Consider the following 21,883-nt stretch of genomic DNA (forward strand, 5'->3'; position numbering starts at 1 on the left):
AATCTTGTTCAAAGAATTAGGGCAACCTCAAATTGGCTGGCCTAAACATAAGAAAGTAGAAGCTACAGAGCGTGAAATGCCTCAGGAGTTTGCCGGGAGTGATGCTAACATAGTGTTTCCTACACAAACACTGTTTCATTTTCCTTTTTAAATAAGTTGCCCTAAAAGTTAAAGTCAAGCCTGAAAATGTTTTATATTTGTTTTCAGTTATACCCGAATTCCACTTACATAAGGCCTTTTCTTCATATTCAAGAGTATTTAACCCAATAAGGTTCTCTGTGTGCTTTTCATTCAGGTAAACCAACTTTCAACTAAGTTTCCTACGGAAAAAATATAATCTCCAACTGCAGTTTAAAGGATGTAACATGGAATTTATTTCTGTTTGGAATTTTTTTTTAAAATAAAGGACTGCTGAGAAGGCAGTGTTTAATAATGGCCACTGCAGGAGTACAGGAGTCACTGTTGTACAGGCATTCCTTCCCCAAGTAATTTCCCAGACATCTATCCAGCCATCCTGGCAAAACTCGACTCTTGTTCATTTGAAGTTTGAAGTCTACAAGCTCAGAAAATGCAAAGCTGGACTGAGCATCTGACTCTGGCTTTTTGCCTGACACTCCTTGATTCACTACACTTCTTGTCCTAATCTAAACATTTCTTGTAATGCACCTGTAGCACCACTTGAGAAGTACAAAAATAATAGAGAAAGAGTTGGGTTTGTTTGCTTTTTTTAAAAAAATAAATTTATACACCTCTGTATGGGCTTCTGCAATGCTTTAACAATTGTTCTGTCTTATTTTTATGGGTTGTAGCAGAAAAAAGAATTCCGAACTGTGCAATAAAACCTGACAGCTTGAATGCAATCATGAAATAAATAAAAAATGATAAACTCCTTAGCATGAATAAAAATGAAAGGGTAGAAATGAGAAAAACAATTCAACAGATGTGTGACTTTTTCTTCTCCATTGTGGATCAGTTATTCTTGTTAATTATATCACCTATTCTTCCCTTTTATTGATAATTACATGAAGCAGATGGATAGCAGAATGCTCCCAGATGGTGAGAAAGCAAACAAGTTTATAAAATGTTTATTTATGAAGATATCATTAAAAATTATTTAATTATCTATAGTTTTCTACTCCACCAGTAATTACATGCACTGTAAAGGCCAGCACCACTTTATAAGATATTTAATATTCTGTTGTAACCAACTGTTTTTTAACGTAACTTGACTGAGATGACTGACAGATGTGCAAAACACAATAATAATCTAATCTGTTTTAACACTGCGGGAATTAAGATTTTGAATCTTTGGATCTTCTGCCAATTGGCACTTCAATACTGGTTACCGATTCGGAATACAAAAATCAGAGATTTTCTTTTGATTTGGAACAGCTGTAGGAAGTGTTTGATCTAATGAGCAGATAGGAGCTTTTTCAGGTCTATGCCATGAAACCCTAGAGCATGGCAGATGTACGGCCTGATGCAGTTCTGAGCTAATATGTGAAGCCTCCGATATGTTTGCTGCAGAGGCACAGGCTGAACAGGCATCCCAAAGTCTAGGCACTTCCAGGACTAGATGCAAATAAGATTGTTAGCATCTGTGCAATTCCAGAGGGCTGCAAAGGGAGACGAGGAAGTTCAATGCCTCCCCCCCTGTGCTTTCTTAGTCAATCTTCCGCTGATTTTTTCAAATCTCTTCAGCAGAGCAACAGGAGATAGAGTTTTGTAGGAACAGATCCAGAAAATAGCAGCAAAATGTAATTCCCATCTCAAGGAGTGGGGCAAAATCATACTATGTCATTAGTGAGTGTTACAGGAAGATACTACTATGTTAATAAGAATTTGCAGCCTTTTAGGAAATGGAGAGCCTGCTTGGGAAGTGACAGGTCTTCAGATGCAGAGATGAAGCAGTACAGAGCAGCTTAAAAGAGAGAGAGAAAGTGAAAAAAATTGTGGTTGCCTTAAAACCTATGCAAAGCTTTAATAAAAAGGCCAGACATAGAGGAGAAATGGGTAGAATTCCTAAACTCTGTATTTCTCTGGGCTCATAGTCATTTTAACAATAAGCAAAGAGGCAACACAACCCAAAAGCCTGGTTCTAACTAGAAACAATATGGAACAAAGGGAAATAGTGCAAGGACACGGGGAGAACAGGGTTGCTGGAAAACCACAGTTAAATAGTCATTCAGGTAATAGTAAATTATGGTTTTATATGACTAATTTCTGGATTTTAAGAGTAAATCTCTCTATCTTGCATCTAGCTCTCCCAAAGAGACTAGAGGAAAAAGGACTTTTACTTTCTTAGACACCATGAATTACAGCTCATGCTGTCTGCTAGAATTGGGAGTGAACAGTCCAGGAATCCACAGCAGAGCGACACATGGGGTTTCCCCCTTTTTGATTTTTCCAGAAACTGCAATAGAAAAGAGATTTGACAGAGGGACAACAAGAACAAGTTACCATAGACTTAACATTTCTGGTGCTCATCTGTTGGTAGCAACCGATCCAGACCTGCAAGAAAACCGTATCTCCAGCACAGCTGAGATCCATCTGGACTGGCAACGCATGGGAATTAGCTGAGGGCAAAGCTTTTCTGATTTAGGTTGCTGATTTCACTTCTGGCTTTGAAGGAAGAAAATGGGAAAACATCCTTGTGGGTCCTGCTTGAGTTATCTGTACTGGGTCAATATTTCCGAGTGAATCTCTTCATGCTCACAAGCAGGCTGGACCGTATTAAAGAGATACACAAACTGATTGAGCCCTCGAGCTCCCACTGTGCACTCTCACTAAGATACTAAGCCACTAATGGCCTACAGAGATATATATGCACAAATCAAGAGCTCTGCTTAAACACTGAATGGCTGAGCTGCTAAGCCTCAAGCTGTTCCTGGTGAAAAATAAATTTTACAGCAAGAAAAGTAGAGAACGAGCTCAAAAAAGGCAGGAGCAAGAGAAAGACAGAAAGCTGAAAAAGCAGTAGATGAGAAGCAGATGTTGATGGCTAGACATCAAGGGGCATCTTGTGGGTATCAAAGCAAGAATTTCATTACAGTTATCTCCATCATAAGCAATAGATACTCAAGCAATTAATTAGGACATGCAGTCAAATGAGAATTTCACATTACTGAAATCTTTGTATCCTAGTTTATGTGAAAAAATCCTACTATCATTGCAGAGCTATTGAAAACAAGAATTACAATGATAACCTGTCCTCCAGCTTACAGGAAGAAAGCAGGTATGTGTCAGTGTCATAAAGAAGTGCTTTTTAAAGAAAAGCCCCCTCAGCTAAATCAAGCTCAGTGAGCTAGAATAGAGAGGTGTGATAAAGGAATAAGGAGCGGTCTGATCTACTTGGAATCTCTGCTTGCCCAAAGCTTCTAAGATCCTGCAAGACCTCAGAAAAGTACAGGCAGCAGTAGTGGAACAGCTTTTTCTTTAATTTACCACTGAGGGAACAACCTTAGGTGTCAGTTTTGATAGAACACAATCTGTCAAAAACCTATAATTAATGCCACTGGGTATGCAGGAATAGTTATACAGTGGCTAGCCTTCATTTTTTTTTCCAGCAAATCTTTGTTAATGAAAATCTTGCACATTTCATTAAATAGAAACTCATTAAAGTTCTGGGATTTTGAACAATTATCTTACTACCTGTAGCTCTGAGAAATCCTCAGCAGGAACCCAGGAATTGAGCAGACAACAGATTTCCAAGTCTTTCAAACACGGGAAGCTGTGATGTTCCAGCTCCAACAAAAACTATCAGATAAGCTGTTCCAGTAGCGAGCAACAATTCATTTTAAAGATAAAATAGAAAACAGTTTAAAGAAAAGCACCATAAATCCTATTCTGCAGAGAAGAGAAATGTAAGGGTGTACACATAGATGGAAGACCGTTCAACAAAGCCAGACTCAGATCAATGGCCTAAGCCATGTTCTGGATTTTGCCTTGCCAACGGCTGCCTAATTAAGAGTTTGGATGCCAAAAATTACTAACTGTGAAAAGGACAGCACAAAAAATATTATATAGGAGCTCATCTCAGCCAACTGGAAGTTAGCTGACAAACACAGAACTCCATAATTACTTTTCTTCAGGAAATTATGGCTACCTACTGAGAACATCCATCACTGACAGCGATTTTCCTAATATTTCAGCTTCGCTAGTTACTCTTGTGAGGAACCATTTTCACATCAAATTTTAATTACTTAAAAACATAAGACAGAATAAGGTAGAAGTTATTTAACAAATTAAATTTTAAGAGACTTTTAGTTTAGAATCTCCAGGCTGCATGGGTGCTACGCACATAAGAACTGTTTGGTAGTGAAACCCTCAAAGAACAATTCAAAATATTGGGAATGATTTAACAGCAAAGGAAAAGGTTATTTTGTGCATGGAAGAAACCTGTCTTAGTGACTGAAAAATAAAATCGATGTAAGCAATTTCTACAAAAACCATCAGAAGCATGGCATTGTCTTTTTCCTCTTGTAGAGCATAATATCTAAACCAACTTATTAAGAAGAAGGTCTAAACACTAAGTCAGAACATTTAAAATGTGTTGGGAGTTTGAAAGAAACATCATTAAAATACTGTTAAAATGTAAACATTTAGTATGTAAATGTTATAGTTCAGTGATTGCTGTTTGTAATGCATTTGAGATTCAAGCTTAGAAGCAGCAACGGTCAGGCAGAAGCAAAGCTGCGATTGTAAGGGTATGGACACCACATTCAATGTAATTAAGAAGCAACCTATCAACACTGAGATAGTAATGCCATCCCATCTGCCAAACCCTGCATTAGCTGGCACTATGCCTTTTGCCTGCTGCTGCTTCTGTTACCCACCTGATCCTTGGAGACCTGCTCCGATGGAGCGTTTATGCCAAGCTCTTCCAGAGGATAGACAATCTGTCGTCTTGGTCGCACGGGAAACATGTAATGAAGGGCAGATGTCAGGGAATGGGCACAGGGATTCTGAAACTGAAAGACAGCGATCTATATTTCAGCAGAGAGAATGTCAGAACAGTGCATCACAGATGTCTGTTGTACAGCTTTGCAAATACAAAATTCTTAGCTCTGTTGGCTAAATCTGAGAGAAAAATCAGCAAATAAACAAACATACTCAGAGCAGAGGAATGAATTGCAGATAATTCCTGACACTAATGAAGATAATTATGAGAGTAATTACATTACTATCTCTGTGGGAATGACAGATAAACAAGTGGTTTGGTTTATGGGATTTTTCAGCACAAGTATTTTCCCCAGGAGGATATTTTTCTCCACAGTGATCATGAATCAGCTTGATTTGACCTCATTAAGCTATGTTATCTGCTTACTGCTAACCTTTGCTTGTTTGGCAGATAATGGTTATGAATTTATATAAAAATTCTATACCGACTAAAATGTCAAGTTCATCCAAGTGATAAATGTTAATAAACTGGCATAAACTAGAAGCGAACCAAACCCCTTATGCTAATGTGCATAGTGTGGATCATTAGAAATAGCTGTATTCCACTTACTACAGCATGACAGGCTCTGTCATAATTTACGATATGAAAGGGAGAAAAAAAAAAAAGAGAGAACTACAGGAACTAGAGAATGAACATTAATGCAAACTAAATTACACTGAAGCATTGTACCACCCACAAATACTGTAAAAGCTTGATGTTATTATGTTGAGAAATTAGTGAAATATCACATTTACCACTTATTAGAAAGCAATGATAAGCTAAAGTAACTTAAAGGAGCTCTGTAGCCTGGAAATAGCGCAAACTGGAATCATCACTAAGATTTAGCTTTGCTCTTCCATCTGCTGCCATTAACCTGCATTTTTGTAAGTGCCTCTTAAGAATCTGAGAACCTAATGCTACCTAAGGACATTGGTTCCTCAAGAGAACACGTAACAAAGCTCCACAGGAAAAAACACCCTTCTGAAAATGTGCCTATGTCTAACCTGTCAAAATTCATGTGCTAAAAACAGTGGTGATGTCAAGAACACGTAAGTCACTGAGGACAGAATTCATCCCAGTCTCCACCTAAAATTTAGGTGCTTATTTCGGCTAGCCTTGCAGACACCTCCCAGAGCTGGAGAGACAAGCATCTCCAGAGGGCAATTCTTTATGTCCTCAGACAGGTAGTTATGATTGATGGATGAACTGCCCTCTGGATGCCCCATGTTTTCTCCGTTAATGCTGGCAGAAACCTAGGTGATTAGGCTGGGCCAGATAGTAGCTTTAGATGGCTGCATATCAATGAGCTGACAATGCTTGAAAATTTTACCTTATGTTCCCTTTTCTAACTGATGAGAAAACACATACCTGAGTATTTTTGAAATAATCTTTTATTTTGCTTCCACAAATTATGTTTTTCTCGTAAATGGATTTTCTCATGCAGCATTAGGTTCTTACAGGTCTCCTGCAGCACTTGCAGAAACACCACGAATTTCTCGTTTCTTCACCATTACATCCAACACAAGGGTAAGCAATGAAGTCAAACCCAAACTACAGCTCACAACTCAGACACATGGTCCTGCCTAGGCAGGAGTGGGAAATACTGGATGGTTACTGCTTCATCCTAGAACTAATCTATTGCAAATGGACAGGAAACGGCAGAAACTATCCGCACATTTATGGAGGGGGATGACACAATGCACAAGGCAACAGCAGTACACAAATATACATTGGTAAGAAGCAGATACACTTTTTCCAGAAGCAAGTGAGGAGGAAGCAAGCAGATTATTCTTCTGCTGTGCTGCTCCCAGGGCAATATACTGATGTGTGCAACTTAAGATATCTAACTACGTTTAGAGAACAGTTGTCCAGACATTCCCTAAATTCAATTGAGACACAGACATCTGCAAAAAGTGACTCAGCTTAGAAGAAGCCACCCCCAGGCAGAGTTCCTCTCTCTTCACAGACCATGTAAAGAGCCAAGGCCAAGAACACTTCACATTTCTGCTCTCTGCATGCTTTTTAAAGATACTGCATAAGTCTGGACTCACATGCGCTACTGAGTGCTACAGGCTAACCCTATTAAGTAATAACTATGTCCATGATTATAGCATACAAGAAGAAAGCACAATTTGCTGCAGGCCGCTAAGAAATTTCTTGTTTACAGTTATTCACAAAAGCAAAGAGAAAAATAAAGTGAGCAAAGGTGACAATATTTAATATAAAAAATACAAATAACTTTCACCTTACCTTGCCTTCCACATCCTGTGGATACACAGGATAGTAAAGAGAAGATTTGTGGGCCAACCGAAGTATCTCCTTTAGAAAGTGTTTTGTATAGTGACGAAATGCAGGATTTAAGACAAAGTGGTGAAGATGTCCATGTTCCTCTTGCTCGTAGTAGTTAAAATGAATAAAATCTTCAATGTTGTAATGCGATCGAATATACTCAGTATCCTGGAAAATAAGAATCTGTAATTCAGCAGTGATGAAACAGCTACACTTAAGAGTATTTTAGCAAGAGCCAATGAGCTGCTTTCATTCAACTAAGGAACTAAACTTTAACACTGAAATTAGGTGTCTTTTAGAGTTATTCTCAATTACAGCACACTTTTGAGAAAAATATATTCAGTCAATCTTTTCATTGTATCAAATCTATTCTTACAGTTTGTCCACCTTTATTTAAAAGGAATGCATACTTGACCCTTTCACAATATCTGGTACAGGTTAATAGACATTTATGCAGAAAAAAGAAGAAAGAAAAAACTCTTATTGAGTTCAAGACAGAGATGCCTAGACTGTCCTCTCTCAAAATTTAAAGTGAGAAAGGGGAATTCTACAGAGAAAAGCCTTGTAAGACATGCTTTCCATCAAGTCTTCCCTGTTGAAGTGATAAGCTGAGATTTTTGTACAATTATACACTCAAGAGAACTTGCTATGTTCTCTTATCTCAATGCTCTTAATATAATTAAGCACCTTTTTTGAAAATAGGACTACTCTCTATTTTAAAAGCTGAGCATTACAGCTGTTGAACACTCTAAAATTTACCTTTTCAGTAACAGTACTCAATTTCAGCATAACCTCAAAGCAAACAAAAAAGTGTAAGTGTGCGGTTCATAATCACTCAGAATCTACTGTTCGGGAAAAAGTTGAGAAAGCAAAACTAGAAGGACAACTGCTACTTTTTGCAGTCTGCATGGCAAAACTGCTTATTGACTTTTGAAATTAGGGGTCAAATAAGTGATTATTTAGAGGCTGAATGGCTTTGTGCTAAAGAACCAAAAAGATGTAGGAGGCATACTTACAGAACACATTAGCAGCTTCCTGTAAATAACAGGATGATTTTTTTTTCATCTGTGCGTTCTCATCATATATGAGAAGGGAAATAATACAGTCTACACAGTCAGGAAAGGAGAAAGTTTATAGAAGCAGTATCTTTTACATATACTTTTGGGTTTACATATACTTTTGCTTATGCATAGTAGTAAGCATCAAACTCAGCCTTTAGTATTGAGGACTAGGCATTACAGTTCTCATACAACACAGAAACAGAATTTACCATTTCATCTCTAATAACAGAAACGCCAACTATTTGATCCAAAACTTCTGCTATGAAAGCTTGCACTGGGGTCCCATCCTGCAAGGCAAAAGCAACATATGCACATTTCCTGTTTCATTAACAATCTTTTTAATCGTAACTGTGTATTTCACCACATGATCACAGTTACAATACTTTCCTCCCAGTATACATTGTACACACTACTCCAATTTAAGTGCTTTTCCTTAACTCAAGGCAAAACATTTAAACACCATATTTAGACGGATTCTTGGCCATTAGAACTTTACTGATGTAAAGTTTCAGGTAGGATCTAGCTGCTACAGAAGTGGTTTGGCTCAGCCACTAATACAGTTGTGGGTTACGTTCTGCTCTTAGGAAAGGATATTAATTAAAACAGATATTATCCAACAAGAGTTGTATAAGATTGATTACCCTACAGCTGTATGGTTGGTAACGATAGTGCTTGGTTTATTATCTATACAGCATTTTCCATCACACAACAAAAATGCAGATCTTCCATACTATCTGATGACTATATATCTGGCCACATTATGGGAAGGAGAAAGAGGCCCCCACCATGTAACAAAACGCAACTACATGTTCATCATACAACCAGACGGGCATACAAGAGACAACAATACAAATGAGGCTGTGTGTGGCCAAAAAATGCACCCAGCTTGCATCTGTTCCTGCATTTGAGGGTTCTCCAAAAGAGAGGGCAGTTGGTAGAGGCCACAGGTTAGGATAATTATGAAGTTAGGCTGAATACAGCCTATACTGACTTTTGGTACTGACTTGAGTACCCTTATACTATATAATGTATACTAGTTTAGAGTAATGTAATAAATTCTAGATGCATTTCCCCACTCTCTTATAAGTATATTTGCAACAAATACTCACTGTATCCCTGCGAGCCACAATAAACATCTTCAAGTCATTCAATATACTTTCATTCAAGCTAAGGTTTTCAATAAGCACTTTGACACCAGGTATGTCATTGGTTGTTGCTCTTCTTACATTAAAAGACCTACAAAAACGAGAGGAAAACTTCACTCTGATAAATTAAAGAGAACAGTTCCCATGCTTAAGATAACCTGTCTTCCACAAGCATGGAACAAGTCTTTTACCAGCTGCAATTGGTTGCTACATGATTGTTGTTCTATATCCACTTGTGTGCTAACACAAAAGATTTCACATTTACTTAAGACAACTCAAGAATGCTGCTGCTGAACACTTAGTCTTTACGCTCAACCCCACAAAGCAATGACTAGCTATAACCACAGATATCACCTAATCTTCATGTGAATAACAACCAGTAGAGAAAGGAGGCAAAGTATCTTTTTAAAATCATGGCAGAATCCAAAACTGCACCCTGACACACATGGGAAAAGATAAAGAAAAGAAACAGAGAAAGATAAGAAAAAAGGAGAGAGGAAAAAAATAAAACAAAACACAGCAAATCATCATCCTTGTTACAGGAAAAGGAAAAGGAAAAGGAAAAGGAAAAGGAAAAGGAAAAGGAAAAGGAAAAGGAAAAGGAAAAGGAAAAGGAAAAGGAAAAGGAAAAGGAAGGCAGTAACATTGATTTGTCCAACAAGAACAAATTACTAACACTTTGAACTTGTATATGCTATTCTTCAGCCTAGGTCACAGTCATGTTGAAAATTACTTTGTGGAACATGGTTTTAATGAACGGCACCAGTACCTTAAAACACCAAACCTACCAAATATCTGATATGCTATGGGAAATGACACAGCTCAATCTTGCTGATAATTTGCCACTCGATTATTTAAGTGCTCAAAAGCACACATTTCATTATCAAGTCATAAACTAATCCTGAAATTCTAAGCAACCATCAGCTTAGTTTCCACGTTTGTTCACACATTTCCACGGACAGTTAATTACAATATCAAACATGTGATGAGGATGATTGTCAGGAAGACCAGCAATGTGGCTCACTCTGTAACCTATAAGCGCGCCATCTTCCTACCTCTCCACTGAGCCCAGCATACACATTTTTCACTTCACCCAGGTTCAACAGAAGGCAATTGTGTCAATAATGAACCACATTTTTAATAGGAGAAAAAAAATAGGGCATGCCAAAAATCGAAACGTTTAAAAAAAAAATAAACAAACCCACCACATCAACTGTGAGTATGAAATAGCAGGAAGGACTATCCAAGGTCTGTGCTCATTTCTCTTCCAGTAATGAATTAACTCATTCAAGATGCCAATTCCTTTGACTGCTCAGAGACCAGGACACTATTATTATTATTATGCTTTTTAGTGAAAATTGAAGGAAAGTACCCATTAAGTATTTCAGCCTATGCCTTGTCATCTGTTATTTTTGCTCCTTCACTGTTAAGTAGCAGACCTATAGTTCCATTTGCTGCACTCCTGCTTTTTGTGTACTTAACACTTTTTCTTATTCCTCTTACAACCTTTACTAATCAGTATCTCATTTTGTGCCTGCACCTCTTCTGATTTTGCCCTTTCATGTCTTCATATTCCCATCTTCTTACCCTGCTTTTCTTTTTATCCATTTTTCTGTTACTTCCTTTTCACTCACATGCCTTTCGAAAGCCCTTGGAACAAGTACAATATATTGATCTTTTACTTTTTCACATTTTAGTTCTAGCTAAGAGAGGATCTGCTGTTGTTCACTAAGTTTTTTCATCTTCAGAAACTTTCCAAAAGCTTCATCTGGTTTCTTCCACAGCTTTTCTGATCCTGAACCTCAATGAAGGGCTATTTTTCCTTACTTTTCTGCACAGCTGCAGGGCATTTTGGAAAATGCTACTAATGACCCTATTCTGTTTTCACAGAAGGGCTGATATCATTTGGAATATACACAATTTAATCAGAATGGTAAGGCTGTTGTTTTGGTTTGTTGTTTTTTTTAAAAAAAAAACCAAACAAAAAAACCCCTTGATAACGAGTTTAATTTTGACAAAAATTGCAAGAGGACATATGACTACCAGTCCTACTGGTGGATTACTGAACAGCTGTGACTAAGATTAACAGGAATTACTCTAGTGGCTTTCTCTGTAGCCAGTTGGATTCTTACATAGGACACAGAAGCCCAATTTCATCCCATGGTAAAAAGCTTCTGCAAAGGTCCAAGAGTAGCTGGCCAGTTCCCGCATGAGCTATTTGTATACCATCAAAGGTGATTAAGTATGCAATTAAAACAGAAATATTTTCCTGAAAACACACAGTATTTAGCAACATTATAAAAAAAAAAAAAAAAAAGAAAATCTCTAACTGTGCCACAGTTTAAGCTTCATGTTCAGGCCAGTATAGGCTTGTTAGACAAACAAAGCACTGGAAAACTCATATCACATGACAGAAGTCATAGCAAGAGAGGTCTTGCATTCCAGTTCAGCATTATTTCAGACTACAGAAGCGTTCAAAGTATCACAGAAATTTAAAGTTATTAAATAAATGAGTCAACGCAAAAAACAGGAGAGAAGCTATATAACACAGTTACTCAAGAATGAGGTTACTGCTGTGTTCTGCATGTTCCAGAAGTGCACTAGAGCATTTCTCTTAGTAGAGCTACACCATGTTTCCAAGAATTAAATCTACACTAGGTTTTCAAGTATCAATGTTAGGCAACCTGACCCACACCTAAAGGGCCAAATGCTGCACCATGTTTCTCTACTGGCTTTGTTCCCCAATGAGGTAACTTGAAGCAGCCTCTTGTCTGTACCAATGTTCATCTTCATTAAGTTAGTACTGTGTACATAAAGTTTAAATTAATCTCATTGCACCTTCTGTTCCTACTTAAGCTATTTATAAATGCTGGCAGTCAGAAGACTGCTTGCTTTTATATTTTTAATTATAGCTTTTGTTTGTTTGCTTGTTTCATTAAAAATCATGTCACTACCTACTTTATTTCACTGAAAATATAAGGCTATTTCTATGCTGTCCAGTATTGTGCTGAGTGGACATAATCTGTGAAACTTTAGGATTCACTCCAGAACAGGAAGCAAGACAGCTGCAGTAATGCTGCTAAACAATTTATTTAGCTCTGCTCCTAATTTCTCCAGCACACAGTCCCGTGCTACTCAACCATACTGTTTTGGAGACTCAAACTACCATTTTTTTGCAAGATGTTGTGCTGAACTGTGCAGAATATCAGCTTGGTGCTAGGTTGGATGTTGCAAGTACATTCCATAAAAATACCTCAGAATACATAATTTGTTGTCACAAGGTACATGACTCACTTGAGCAATCCCGCACGGTGGAACACGTAAAGTTCATGATCAAATCTGGAAGTACAGAAAGGGACAGCTCGAACAAAACTCTGGATCAGGTGGAACTCTGGTACATGATGTGGCACGAGCATGACACAGAAGTCTTTGTCCTGAAAAGATGTGCAGACAACAAAAGCCCTTACTGATCTCAATGTGAGCTTTACACAAAAGTTTCTGGCTAGAGTGGACAGAAAGAAAACAAACTGAATGCAGTGCTTACAACACACGTACACTCCAAGTATTGCTCTACATAGATGGCTTGATGCCTGGGCAGTGCAAAGGAACTGATGATCTCAACATTAAGTTTGCTCACAGAAATAGGTCTTCTGGCTCCCATAATGAAGACTTATTCATTAATATCCTGATATTCCTTAAAGGTTCCTTTTTCCCATGCCTTCTCTTTCCTTCTCAGGCTAATATTTCCCTTAAACAGTCATTTTTTCTACCTTAATATTCTTCTGCGGTGAAATTTTAGGACCATATATGTCTTTCTGGGATCTTCTGCAGCCAAGTAATACCATCAATTAGAGCAGCACATCCTAAAATCCTGAACAAACAGCCATCATGCATGCACAGGTAGGCTTTGCACTGCACGCACAGTAGACTTGATGAATGCAAGTTTGTATGTGCACAGTGATATCCTGTTTGTCCCAAACCTGGCACTGCTGGTGCGCACGCGCTACAGGGTACATGTGCATAACAAACACACTGTCAGGCAATGTAATTAATTGTTCAGAGACCTGAGCTGCAAAGGAACACAGGAATGTCCCTTGAATGGTCTCAGATGAAAGACAGCATCCTCTGGAGATAAATCTGCATGCCATAAATAACTTCATCCATTCAAACTGTTCAAGGACTCCCTTTTACCGGAGTCTCTCCCATCCCCTTTAATTCAATACATGGTTTAAAATAATCTTACTGCACACAGGGACATTGGAGAACTCCGACAATTCTGAAAGATGCTTTATTATAGAGCATGACACATGCTGAGAGACTCCCAGGTAGAACCGATCTGGAAGATGTTTAATCAGTTTACTCTGGCTAATGATCCCATGGCATCTTTTCAGTAGGGAAGATACTATTATTATTATTGAATGGTTGGACTCAATGATCCAGTGGGTCCCTTCCAACCTGGTTATTCTACGATTCTATGATTTGGATCTCACTCCTTTTCTTCCTTTAAACACACTATGTGATTAATTTTTCTTACTACACCTGGTGACGTTTCATTTCAGAGAGCGAAAGCTGCACTATTGCACCAATAAATTACTTAGAGACTTGAACTGTTTTCTGCACTCACTTTCTCTGGGAACATTCTTTGGTACAAGCAGCATTTCTGAACATGTTAACATTTAGGGCCAAGTCTGCATCCCTGGTCACCAGGACCTGTCTCTAAAGGAAGCTACCATGCAGTGAGCTGTAGTGTGAATTTACAACACTGCAGCATGCATTGAGAATGTCTCGGACTTTGGACTTTGTTAACTCAGATAAAGACATGGGGCTTTGGTGTGAAACAGCTACTGCACTCTAAAGTCACATCCTTATTTTCTGTACATTAGCTTTGCCCTAAACATAAACCTTCAATGCTACTGCTTAGATTATATGTAAACGCTACAGTTTTCCTTAACACTGCTGTTTTCTAGGCTTTAACTCCTTTAAAAATAAATTCAGAAAAAACACATTAATTTAGGATCTATACATAATCAGGATCTATACATGATTTTGATGGAGTCTGAAATGTTGCTTTCTAAATTTGTATCTCAGAAAAGTCCCTACAGAACACAGACAGAGGAATTAAAGGGGGCCTGCAGGAAGGTTAGGAAGGGGATCTTCATCAGAGAATGCAGGGATAGGACGAGGGGGAACGGTTTTAAGCTGAAAGAGATTTAGATTAGGTATTAGAAAGAAACGTTTTACTGTGTGAGTGGTGAAGCACTGGCACAGGTTGCCCAGAGAAGTTCTGGATGCCCCGTCCCTGGAGGCGTTGAAGGCCAGGTTGAATTGGGCTTTGAGCAACCTGATCCAGTGGAAGGTGTCCCTGCCCATGGCAGGGAGGTGGATGATCCTTAAGGTCCTTTCTAACCTAAACTATTCTATGACTTCTGTATGCAACACATGGAGTCCAAAAGCAACCAAGGAGAGAAGTCAAAATCCTCAGGCTAATTCAGTCCTGGGGAATCAGCCATAGTGTACTCCTGTGAGTCACTGACTTACTCAGGCATCACATCTAAATACCTTGAATGCGAACTGCACTACCATCTCATCATGCATACACACACATACAAATTTAAAGCTTCAATTATACGTACTGGAAAAAGCTTGAAAGCATAATGCAAAAAATCCAGGGACCTGCAATCAAGAGTAAACATTGTTGAGTAAAGGGAATACAAGACAGATCCTATACATTTCAGAACTTACATCCCCATAAGTGCAAGGAACATTAATTCACAGCGCTGATCAGACAGTCCTGCTAGTTCGTTGTTCATCAACTGTAGATGTTGCATGCTGCCCATCAATTGTTGAGACCTAGTGCTTAAAGCATCACTATTAACAAGAATAAACCTGAACGTCTGAAATAAGATCAAAATATTAGGCTCTTCACTGAAAGGGAGAAAAATTACTCTTATGTTGACTCTAACATTTTTCAGCAGTCATGATGGACTGTTAGAGCAGCACTGATATACAGCGAACATTAACTGAGGCTGCAAACAGTTGTTGCCATGTTCCACAGTAGTAACATCCAGTACCATGAGTTCTGTCACTATCCATTTGGTAAAGATATCCAACGCACTTTATCAGACTAAAAGGAACATCAATACCTTGAAATTGTTTCTGAACACTTTGCTTCTTTCCACTTCTCACCTATTGGTTTGGAGTAATTCCACTCTCTTTTCCATGGTGACAGTGAAATGTGACATTTGAGTTTAAAAAGACATAAGAAATCTAACAAATTCTTCCTGCTTCTCCTATGAGTAAGGATATCAAAGAGCTCTAAACCCAACAAACAAAAAGTTATGCTGAAGCTTGATAAAATATTCTCCACTGTACTATATGTCTTTTGAATAAGTTCAATACAATATACACTATCTAAAAATATCAACGAACCCCCTCTTCCCCCCAGACCTGTAATTAAGTTCCCTTTAATTACTTCACCAACATTGTTGCTAAATGAAAAGATAAATAATTTTTTATTAAAGTATCTATGATTGAATGAAAACTTAAAAAATCCCTAGACATACAGATCTGGATTGTGGTATTAGGTGTTTGCCTATATAATACATCATTATGACTAGTTGATAGGTTAGCTAAATGTAGAAAAGGAAAATGCCATTGCAATGCAGTTTTCTATTCTCCAGTATCAGCACCTTCTTGGAAGCAAGGAACACAAGAATAGAGGTAGGAGACTTTTCAGGGGCCTTAAAAAGGTATCAAATATCTGCAGATAAATTGGCAGTTTAGTTCCTCTGCATTTCACTTGCAATGCGCGATCATGCCACGTAACAGCTCTAGACTTCAGAGATGGAAACATTTAGCAACTTCACGGGGTAACACAAATTCCTCAGTAGTCACCTGCCCTTGAGGGCTAAGATGTAATCATGCCTACAGATAAACCAAAACTACTATTTCTGGACCCATGCTTTACCGGTCAGCAGTAACTCCTTCAGGACAAGATTATGAGATGCAGTCAGGATTACCCCATGCTATCTTTTCAAACATATTCACTTTTCTAATGTTTCTTTTAATGATTGATCAAGCAAATGCACAGTAAGGAAGCAGGCAAGCAAAATATTTGAAAACATCAGATTTACAGATTCCTCTCTGAGAAGAGGATCTTGCATGAATGTTACTCTTAAAAGTCTTCAGAAAGGAATGCTATCTTCTCCACAGATACCCATCTTGGAATCCAAACTGCTCTAGAGATGTCTCCAGGGAAAAAATGAATGGGACTGCAGTGTTCAACGATAAAACACTGTGAACATATCTTGTACAGAAAAAGCAATGGTGCACAGGCAGGGTAGAATGCCAGAACAGGGCAAAAAAGTGACAGATCCTTATCCTAGAGCAGGATGCTAGAAGCACAGACCTCAACTAGTCTATTGAGATGTTCTTTCCCCACATGGTCACAGATCATTGCTTTGAACTGCTATTTCAGTACAACAGAGTCATTCTTGAGTAAGTCTCTCACCTCAGTGACATTTTAAAATAAAGTTATTTTGTTCTGGAATAGTTACCTTGCTTGAATTTTATTTTAGACTAGATTGTCCATAAATTAACTGTTCTGGAATGGACACTCTGCAGTGTGATTGTTCTATCATATGTACACTGATCAGTGTTTCCCAGTACACCACAGACTTCTAGCACTGCATTTCTCTCTCTTCCTAATGAATTTAAGCTATATCACTGGGTACATAAGTACCAAGATTAGGTGTTGGCTTTGCTTTGGTAACTTAGGATATTTGCATTTGTACTAGATTCACAGTGTTTAATCCCTTTGGGTAGGCCCTTCCTTAATGAAGAAAGAGCTTAATAAATAGAAATAGTTTTCAAGGAGTTCTGATTTTTCTTCTTATTTAAGTTTATTCCTAAATTACCCTTAAGCCAGATGAGTTCAGACTTTGTCAGTCACCAATGCCTACTACTACAAGTAGAAAGATGTTTCTTCAAATGGTGCTACAGTTGTCAAATTCAATCTGCAAAGTCCTTGCTACTTGTACCTTGTGTGTCTAGAAATCATATGTGTTTTAAAGCATGGAAGATCTTGGGTGTGCTCATCCTCTTTCTGTCTTCTTTTTGTAAGTATCTACATATTTTTTCTTTCTTTCTAGGACCTATAAACAAGAGCAGGGCTCATTTATAATCAGAAAGGGCCAGTGTTCCTAGAGAGGCTTTTGCTGATGTGGTTGAAAATGGTGCTCTCTTCAAGGGCACAGAGAAATTCGGTTAAGAAAAAAATAAAAATCTATAGATCACACTTATAGATCTATTTACTTCACCAGAATCTAAGACGTCAAGGTCAGCAGTGGAAAAAAAAAAGGCTTAAGTGTTCCCTCTATTGCAGTGGATTCTAGAAAACTGAATCAATTTCCTCAGTCATGGGAGGCCAATGGTTTAGAAATGAGAGCATTTAACTACAGAGTTAAAAACAGCTTTATCGCCTTATGAGCTGAGGTGGCCAGTACCATCACATCTAGCTCTTTTCAGAGCTAGACAGCTTTGGAATTAACATTTATTTGGAGGAAGAAGTGGCATTCCTCCACAATTCCAACTATCAGTTTTCCAGCTAAAACACATTCTTAACTTACTGTCCACACAGTCCTATCAGAGATGGAAAGTTGCAGCTGGAGGTTGAAAATTTCAGTAAGTTATTAGGGAAGGTAATAGAGAAACGAAAAAAGAGGTCAGAAAAAAATCAACCGAACTACACAGCAGGTGCTGTCCCTTTGAAATTTGTCCTAAAGATGTTATTAGGAAAGCAGTAACTATTCCTCCATACTTGCCTAGTTTCATGCTCCTCATCAATACAAAACTGACGGATGCAGAAAGCATTTGAAGCTCCTCTGTGCACTGGATGAAAAGTCTCTTTTCCTTCAGTCTCAAGAAGGGGCGTTGCCAAGGCTTTGAAATCTTTGCCTCTGACATCACCTAATGACATTTCAGTATGGGAAATGGTAATGGCTCCATCTTTCTGCAATAATAATTGACAAATGATCTCTTACAATGTTTCAGAAAATATTTTCATTTTTTAATCAAAAGATCTTGCAACATTCCTACCTTAGGGCATTCCAAGCAGACACATAGGGATGTACATTTCACTTGTCACATTTTGACAAACACCACTACTTAAGGAGGTATTTTTAATGTGATATTTACCTGTTTCTGAAACACTAGATAAAAGTTGCCTTTAAAAGTACACACACTCTGGCTGAAGAGCAACGTATTCACAAACAAATAGTTACCATAAAATTCCCTCTGGGAGGAAATAAAATATTTCTCTTTCAGAAATATTTCTATATTAAAATTTTATTTCCAGATGATTATTGAAAATACATGATTATTGCAAACATGTTATGTTAAAGAAAATGAGATCAAGGCAGAAAATACTGTGGAAATGGAAAAGAATAAAAATGGGAAGAAAACCAGAATAGCTTTGATACAGTAATGAGAAACAGACTATAGACATAAAGAAGAGGAAGGACATGGATCTACTAAAGCAAGTCCAGATGAGGCCATGGAGATGATCTGAGGGCTGGAGCACCCCCCATACAAGGACAAGCTGAGAGATTTGGAGTTGTTCAGCCTGGAGAAGAGAAGGCTCTGGGGAGACCTTAGAGCAGCCTTCCAGTACTGAAAGGGGCTACATCACAGCTGGGGAGGGGCTCTTTATCAGGGAGTGCAGGGATAGGATGAGGAGTAATGGTTTTAAGATGAAAGAGGGGAGATTTAGATGAGATTTTATGAAGAAAAAAGTTTTCCTGTGAGGGTGGTGAGGCACTGGCACAGGTTGCCCAGAGAAGTTGTGGCTGCCCCGTCCCTGGAGGTGTTCAAGGCCAGGTTGAATGGGGCTTTGAGCAACATGATGCAGTGGGAGGTGTCCCTGCCCATGGCAGGGGAGTTGGAATTGGATGATCTTCAAGGTTCTTTCTGACCTAAATCATTCTATGATTTTATGACAGATGCAACCACTTAAAGCTTCTTGGGATAAAGTCTCAGCTGGTTTATGCTACACCAACACATTCCATAGCAATCCTCTTCTATCAAGTCATTTTCTTTCAACAGAAGAGGCACAGATAGAACATATGCCCTTTAACTTCTGTAAATTACAGGGGCAAACTAAAGCTATATTGCTGCTTTTCAGCTTTGGGAGCTTTCCATCTGTAGCAGATTTTTAGCTCAGTAACACAGACAAGTCAAAATCTAAGGATCTGCAGATCTTCAGAGTAAAAAGACTCTGGCCTTGCCTGTTACAGGAATGCTCTCTCCACATTTGTGGAAGAGCCCACTCGAAGCTGTGCCCCACATGCCCTTACTTGGCAGCAGACCTGCACAAACAGGCCCCCACCTTTTCTTCTCCTCTCAGTGTCTCTTTATTCCCACCCTTGTTCTGTCTGGCTGTTCACGTGGAACTGGATTGGAAAACTCATCTGATTAATAACTACAACCACCTCCATCCATATATCAGCTAGAGCAGCTTCCGATCTATGCAGAATAGCAGATATAAGTGCGGGTCCATATAGAGGACAGTGCAGGAGTGGAAATAAAAGCATTGCCTGTCCTAGTAGCCTCCACTCTGCTTCAAATTAGCTTTCAAAGTTATCAGCAATGATCTGTGTAGTGGTATTACCTGCACAGCTGCATCCTGGTCATGAATATGTTCAAAGTTTCTAGATGAAACAGACTTTGTTTCTTCACTTGTTTGGTTGCTTTTATCTCCATCTGAATAATGAAAAAGAATAGATGCATCAGGCTTAAAAATGTGAGCTTAACCCTCAAAATCACAGCAATAACTAAGGAGCGTGCCAGGCTACCTCTACTGAAAGGTTTACTTTATTTAACAACCACAGTTAAATTACACCATCCTATAGTTACTTGGCTAGAACTTCAATAGACTATTTGATCTGAAAGCAAAAATCAGAGAATTGGTTATAAAATAAGAATTGAACAATTTAGAAGCAATTCTTAACTTGTTTGTTATATATTATGAATTTTTACCCTCATTAGTGTATTAACTGGTATCTTAAACCTTGTGCCTGTTCCTAACTTCTTTTCTGATGACCATAAACAAGGGCTCTTGATTCTCAGATTAGTTCTCCTAACAGAACTGAAATAGAATCAGTATAAATCCTAGTCAAGCCAGAACTCATACTTATTGGCACAAGCAGGGACAAGAAACAGGGATATAAATTCCCTTCTCAGTAGCTAAACCTATCTAGCTCTCAAATCTTCATTTTACTTCCTATAAAATGCGGTTGCTCTTTCATCAGTCTTTGTCCATGTGCCTATTTCCTTCCCTTCCTCTGATGCAACAATCTCAGTAACATTGTAGTAACATTCTAATCTATTGTCACTAACCCAAGTGACAATATTTTTGTGGGCAAACAGATAACTGAGGTGATGGGATGAAACTACTTGCAGACATCTGATGTATACACAGCATGTCTAGACAAGTGCTTAAGCACTTGGATTATTTTCTCTAAAGTCAATGGAAGATGAGGGTATTTGGAACAAGACATCATCTGATAACGCGTCACAAAGGTCACATTTAAAGCTAACTTTATGGACCAAAATTATCTTAATCACCAACTCGGAAAAGAAACATTGAAATACTGGTGGGTCCTACACTTTACTCCAAAAAACCACAAACATTACTACAGCAAAGTGTCAGCTGCTGTATTTTTAGTCCTGAACAAATCTTCAGTAGCTCTGCCATTCCTTAAATCATCAACTCCCTAATTTTACAGTTATTTTCACAGGGTTTTTTTTATATTTAAAAATAAAACCTGAAAATAGCTTTTAATTATTAAACTCTTGAGGTGTAGGTATTGCTGTTGCACAAAACTCATCAGACCAGGATGCCTTTGCATTTGAAAGATCCAGTAACATGAAGAAGTGTCCAGGCTCCAGGGGGAAGAAAAATAACTCCAGAAAACCCAGCACAACAGAATTCTTTGCTCCTCTAACTGAATTTTACCTCAGGAAACCCATCTAAGCTACATTCACCAGAATAGGTGTTTCTTCATACAGCAATGAGCTCAAAGGTTTAAAATAATTTAGACAAAATTATTTTTAAACATTTCTTGTCTGAAAATCTGTTTCTCTGTTACTACAAAAGAATGCAGATCCAATGTACAGGGCCAGAAGAAACAGAAGGGTTAGAAATCACAGTTTCTACAGGGGTATCACAGATGTGATACTTCACAGAAATGATCACATGTCGTCTTGATTAACTCAGCTACATTTCTCATTATAAACAGCCTTGCAGGTGTCAGAAGTTAATTAATACAAGCCTCTTGTCATCATGTAAATATTGATATGTTGTTCCTGACTTTATCCTAAAATAAAATCCCTTAATGGCCCCACCATTCACTACTGTCAAATGTAGCTGCATCCCTGTTTACATATATGCT

The 21,883-nt window shown here is 38.2% G+C and overlaps 1 protein-coding gene across 2 annotated transcripts in view; it reads right to left on the reverse strand.

Annotated features, from left to right (window-relative positions):
* CFAP61 (cilia and flagella associated protein 61) overlaps nucleotides 1-21,883 on the reverse strand; it is a 110,243-nt gene that overhangs the window by 67,154 nt on the left and 21,206 nt on the right. Inside the window, exons 8-15 of one of the 2 annotated variants that reach the window (XM_069850304.1) lie at nucleotides 20,101-20,192; nucleotides 18,257-18,444; nucleotides 15,068-15,107; nucleotides 12,729-12,868; nucleotides 9,399-9,525; nucleotides 8,499-8,576; nucleotides 7,190-7,396; nucleotides 4,836-4,970 (exon numbers count right to left, since the gene is read on the reverse strand). In XM_069850304.1, coding sequence (XP_069706405.1) covers nucleotides 4,836-4,970; nucleotides 7,190-7,396; nucleotides 8,499-8,576; nucleotides 9,399-9,525; nucleotides 12,729-12,868; nucleotides 15,068-15,107; nucleotides 18,257-18,444; nucleotides 20,101-20,192 — 1,007 coding nt within the window. The remainder of the gene's footprint in view (nucleotides 1-4,835; nucleotides 4,971-7,189; nucleotides 7,397-8,498; nucleotides 8,577-9,398; nucleotides 9,526-12,728; nucleotides 12,869-15,067; nucleotides 15,108-18,256; nucleotides 18,445-20,100; nucleotides 20,193-21,883) is intronic. The other variant, XM_069850303.1, reaches the window with a different exon arrangement.

The sequence above is a fragment of the Phaenicophaeus curvirostris genome, chromosome 2, assembly GCF_032191515.1.
Source record: "Phaenicophaeus curvirostris isolate KB17595 chromosome 2, BPBGC_Pcur_1.0, whole genome shotgun sequence".
NCBI lineage: Eukaryota > Metazoa > Chordata > Aves > Cuculiformes > Cuculidae > Phaenicophaeus > Phaenicophaeus curvirostris.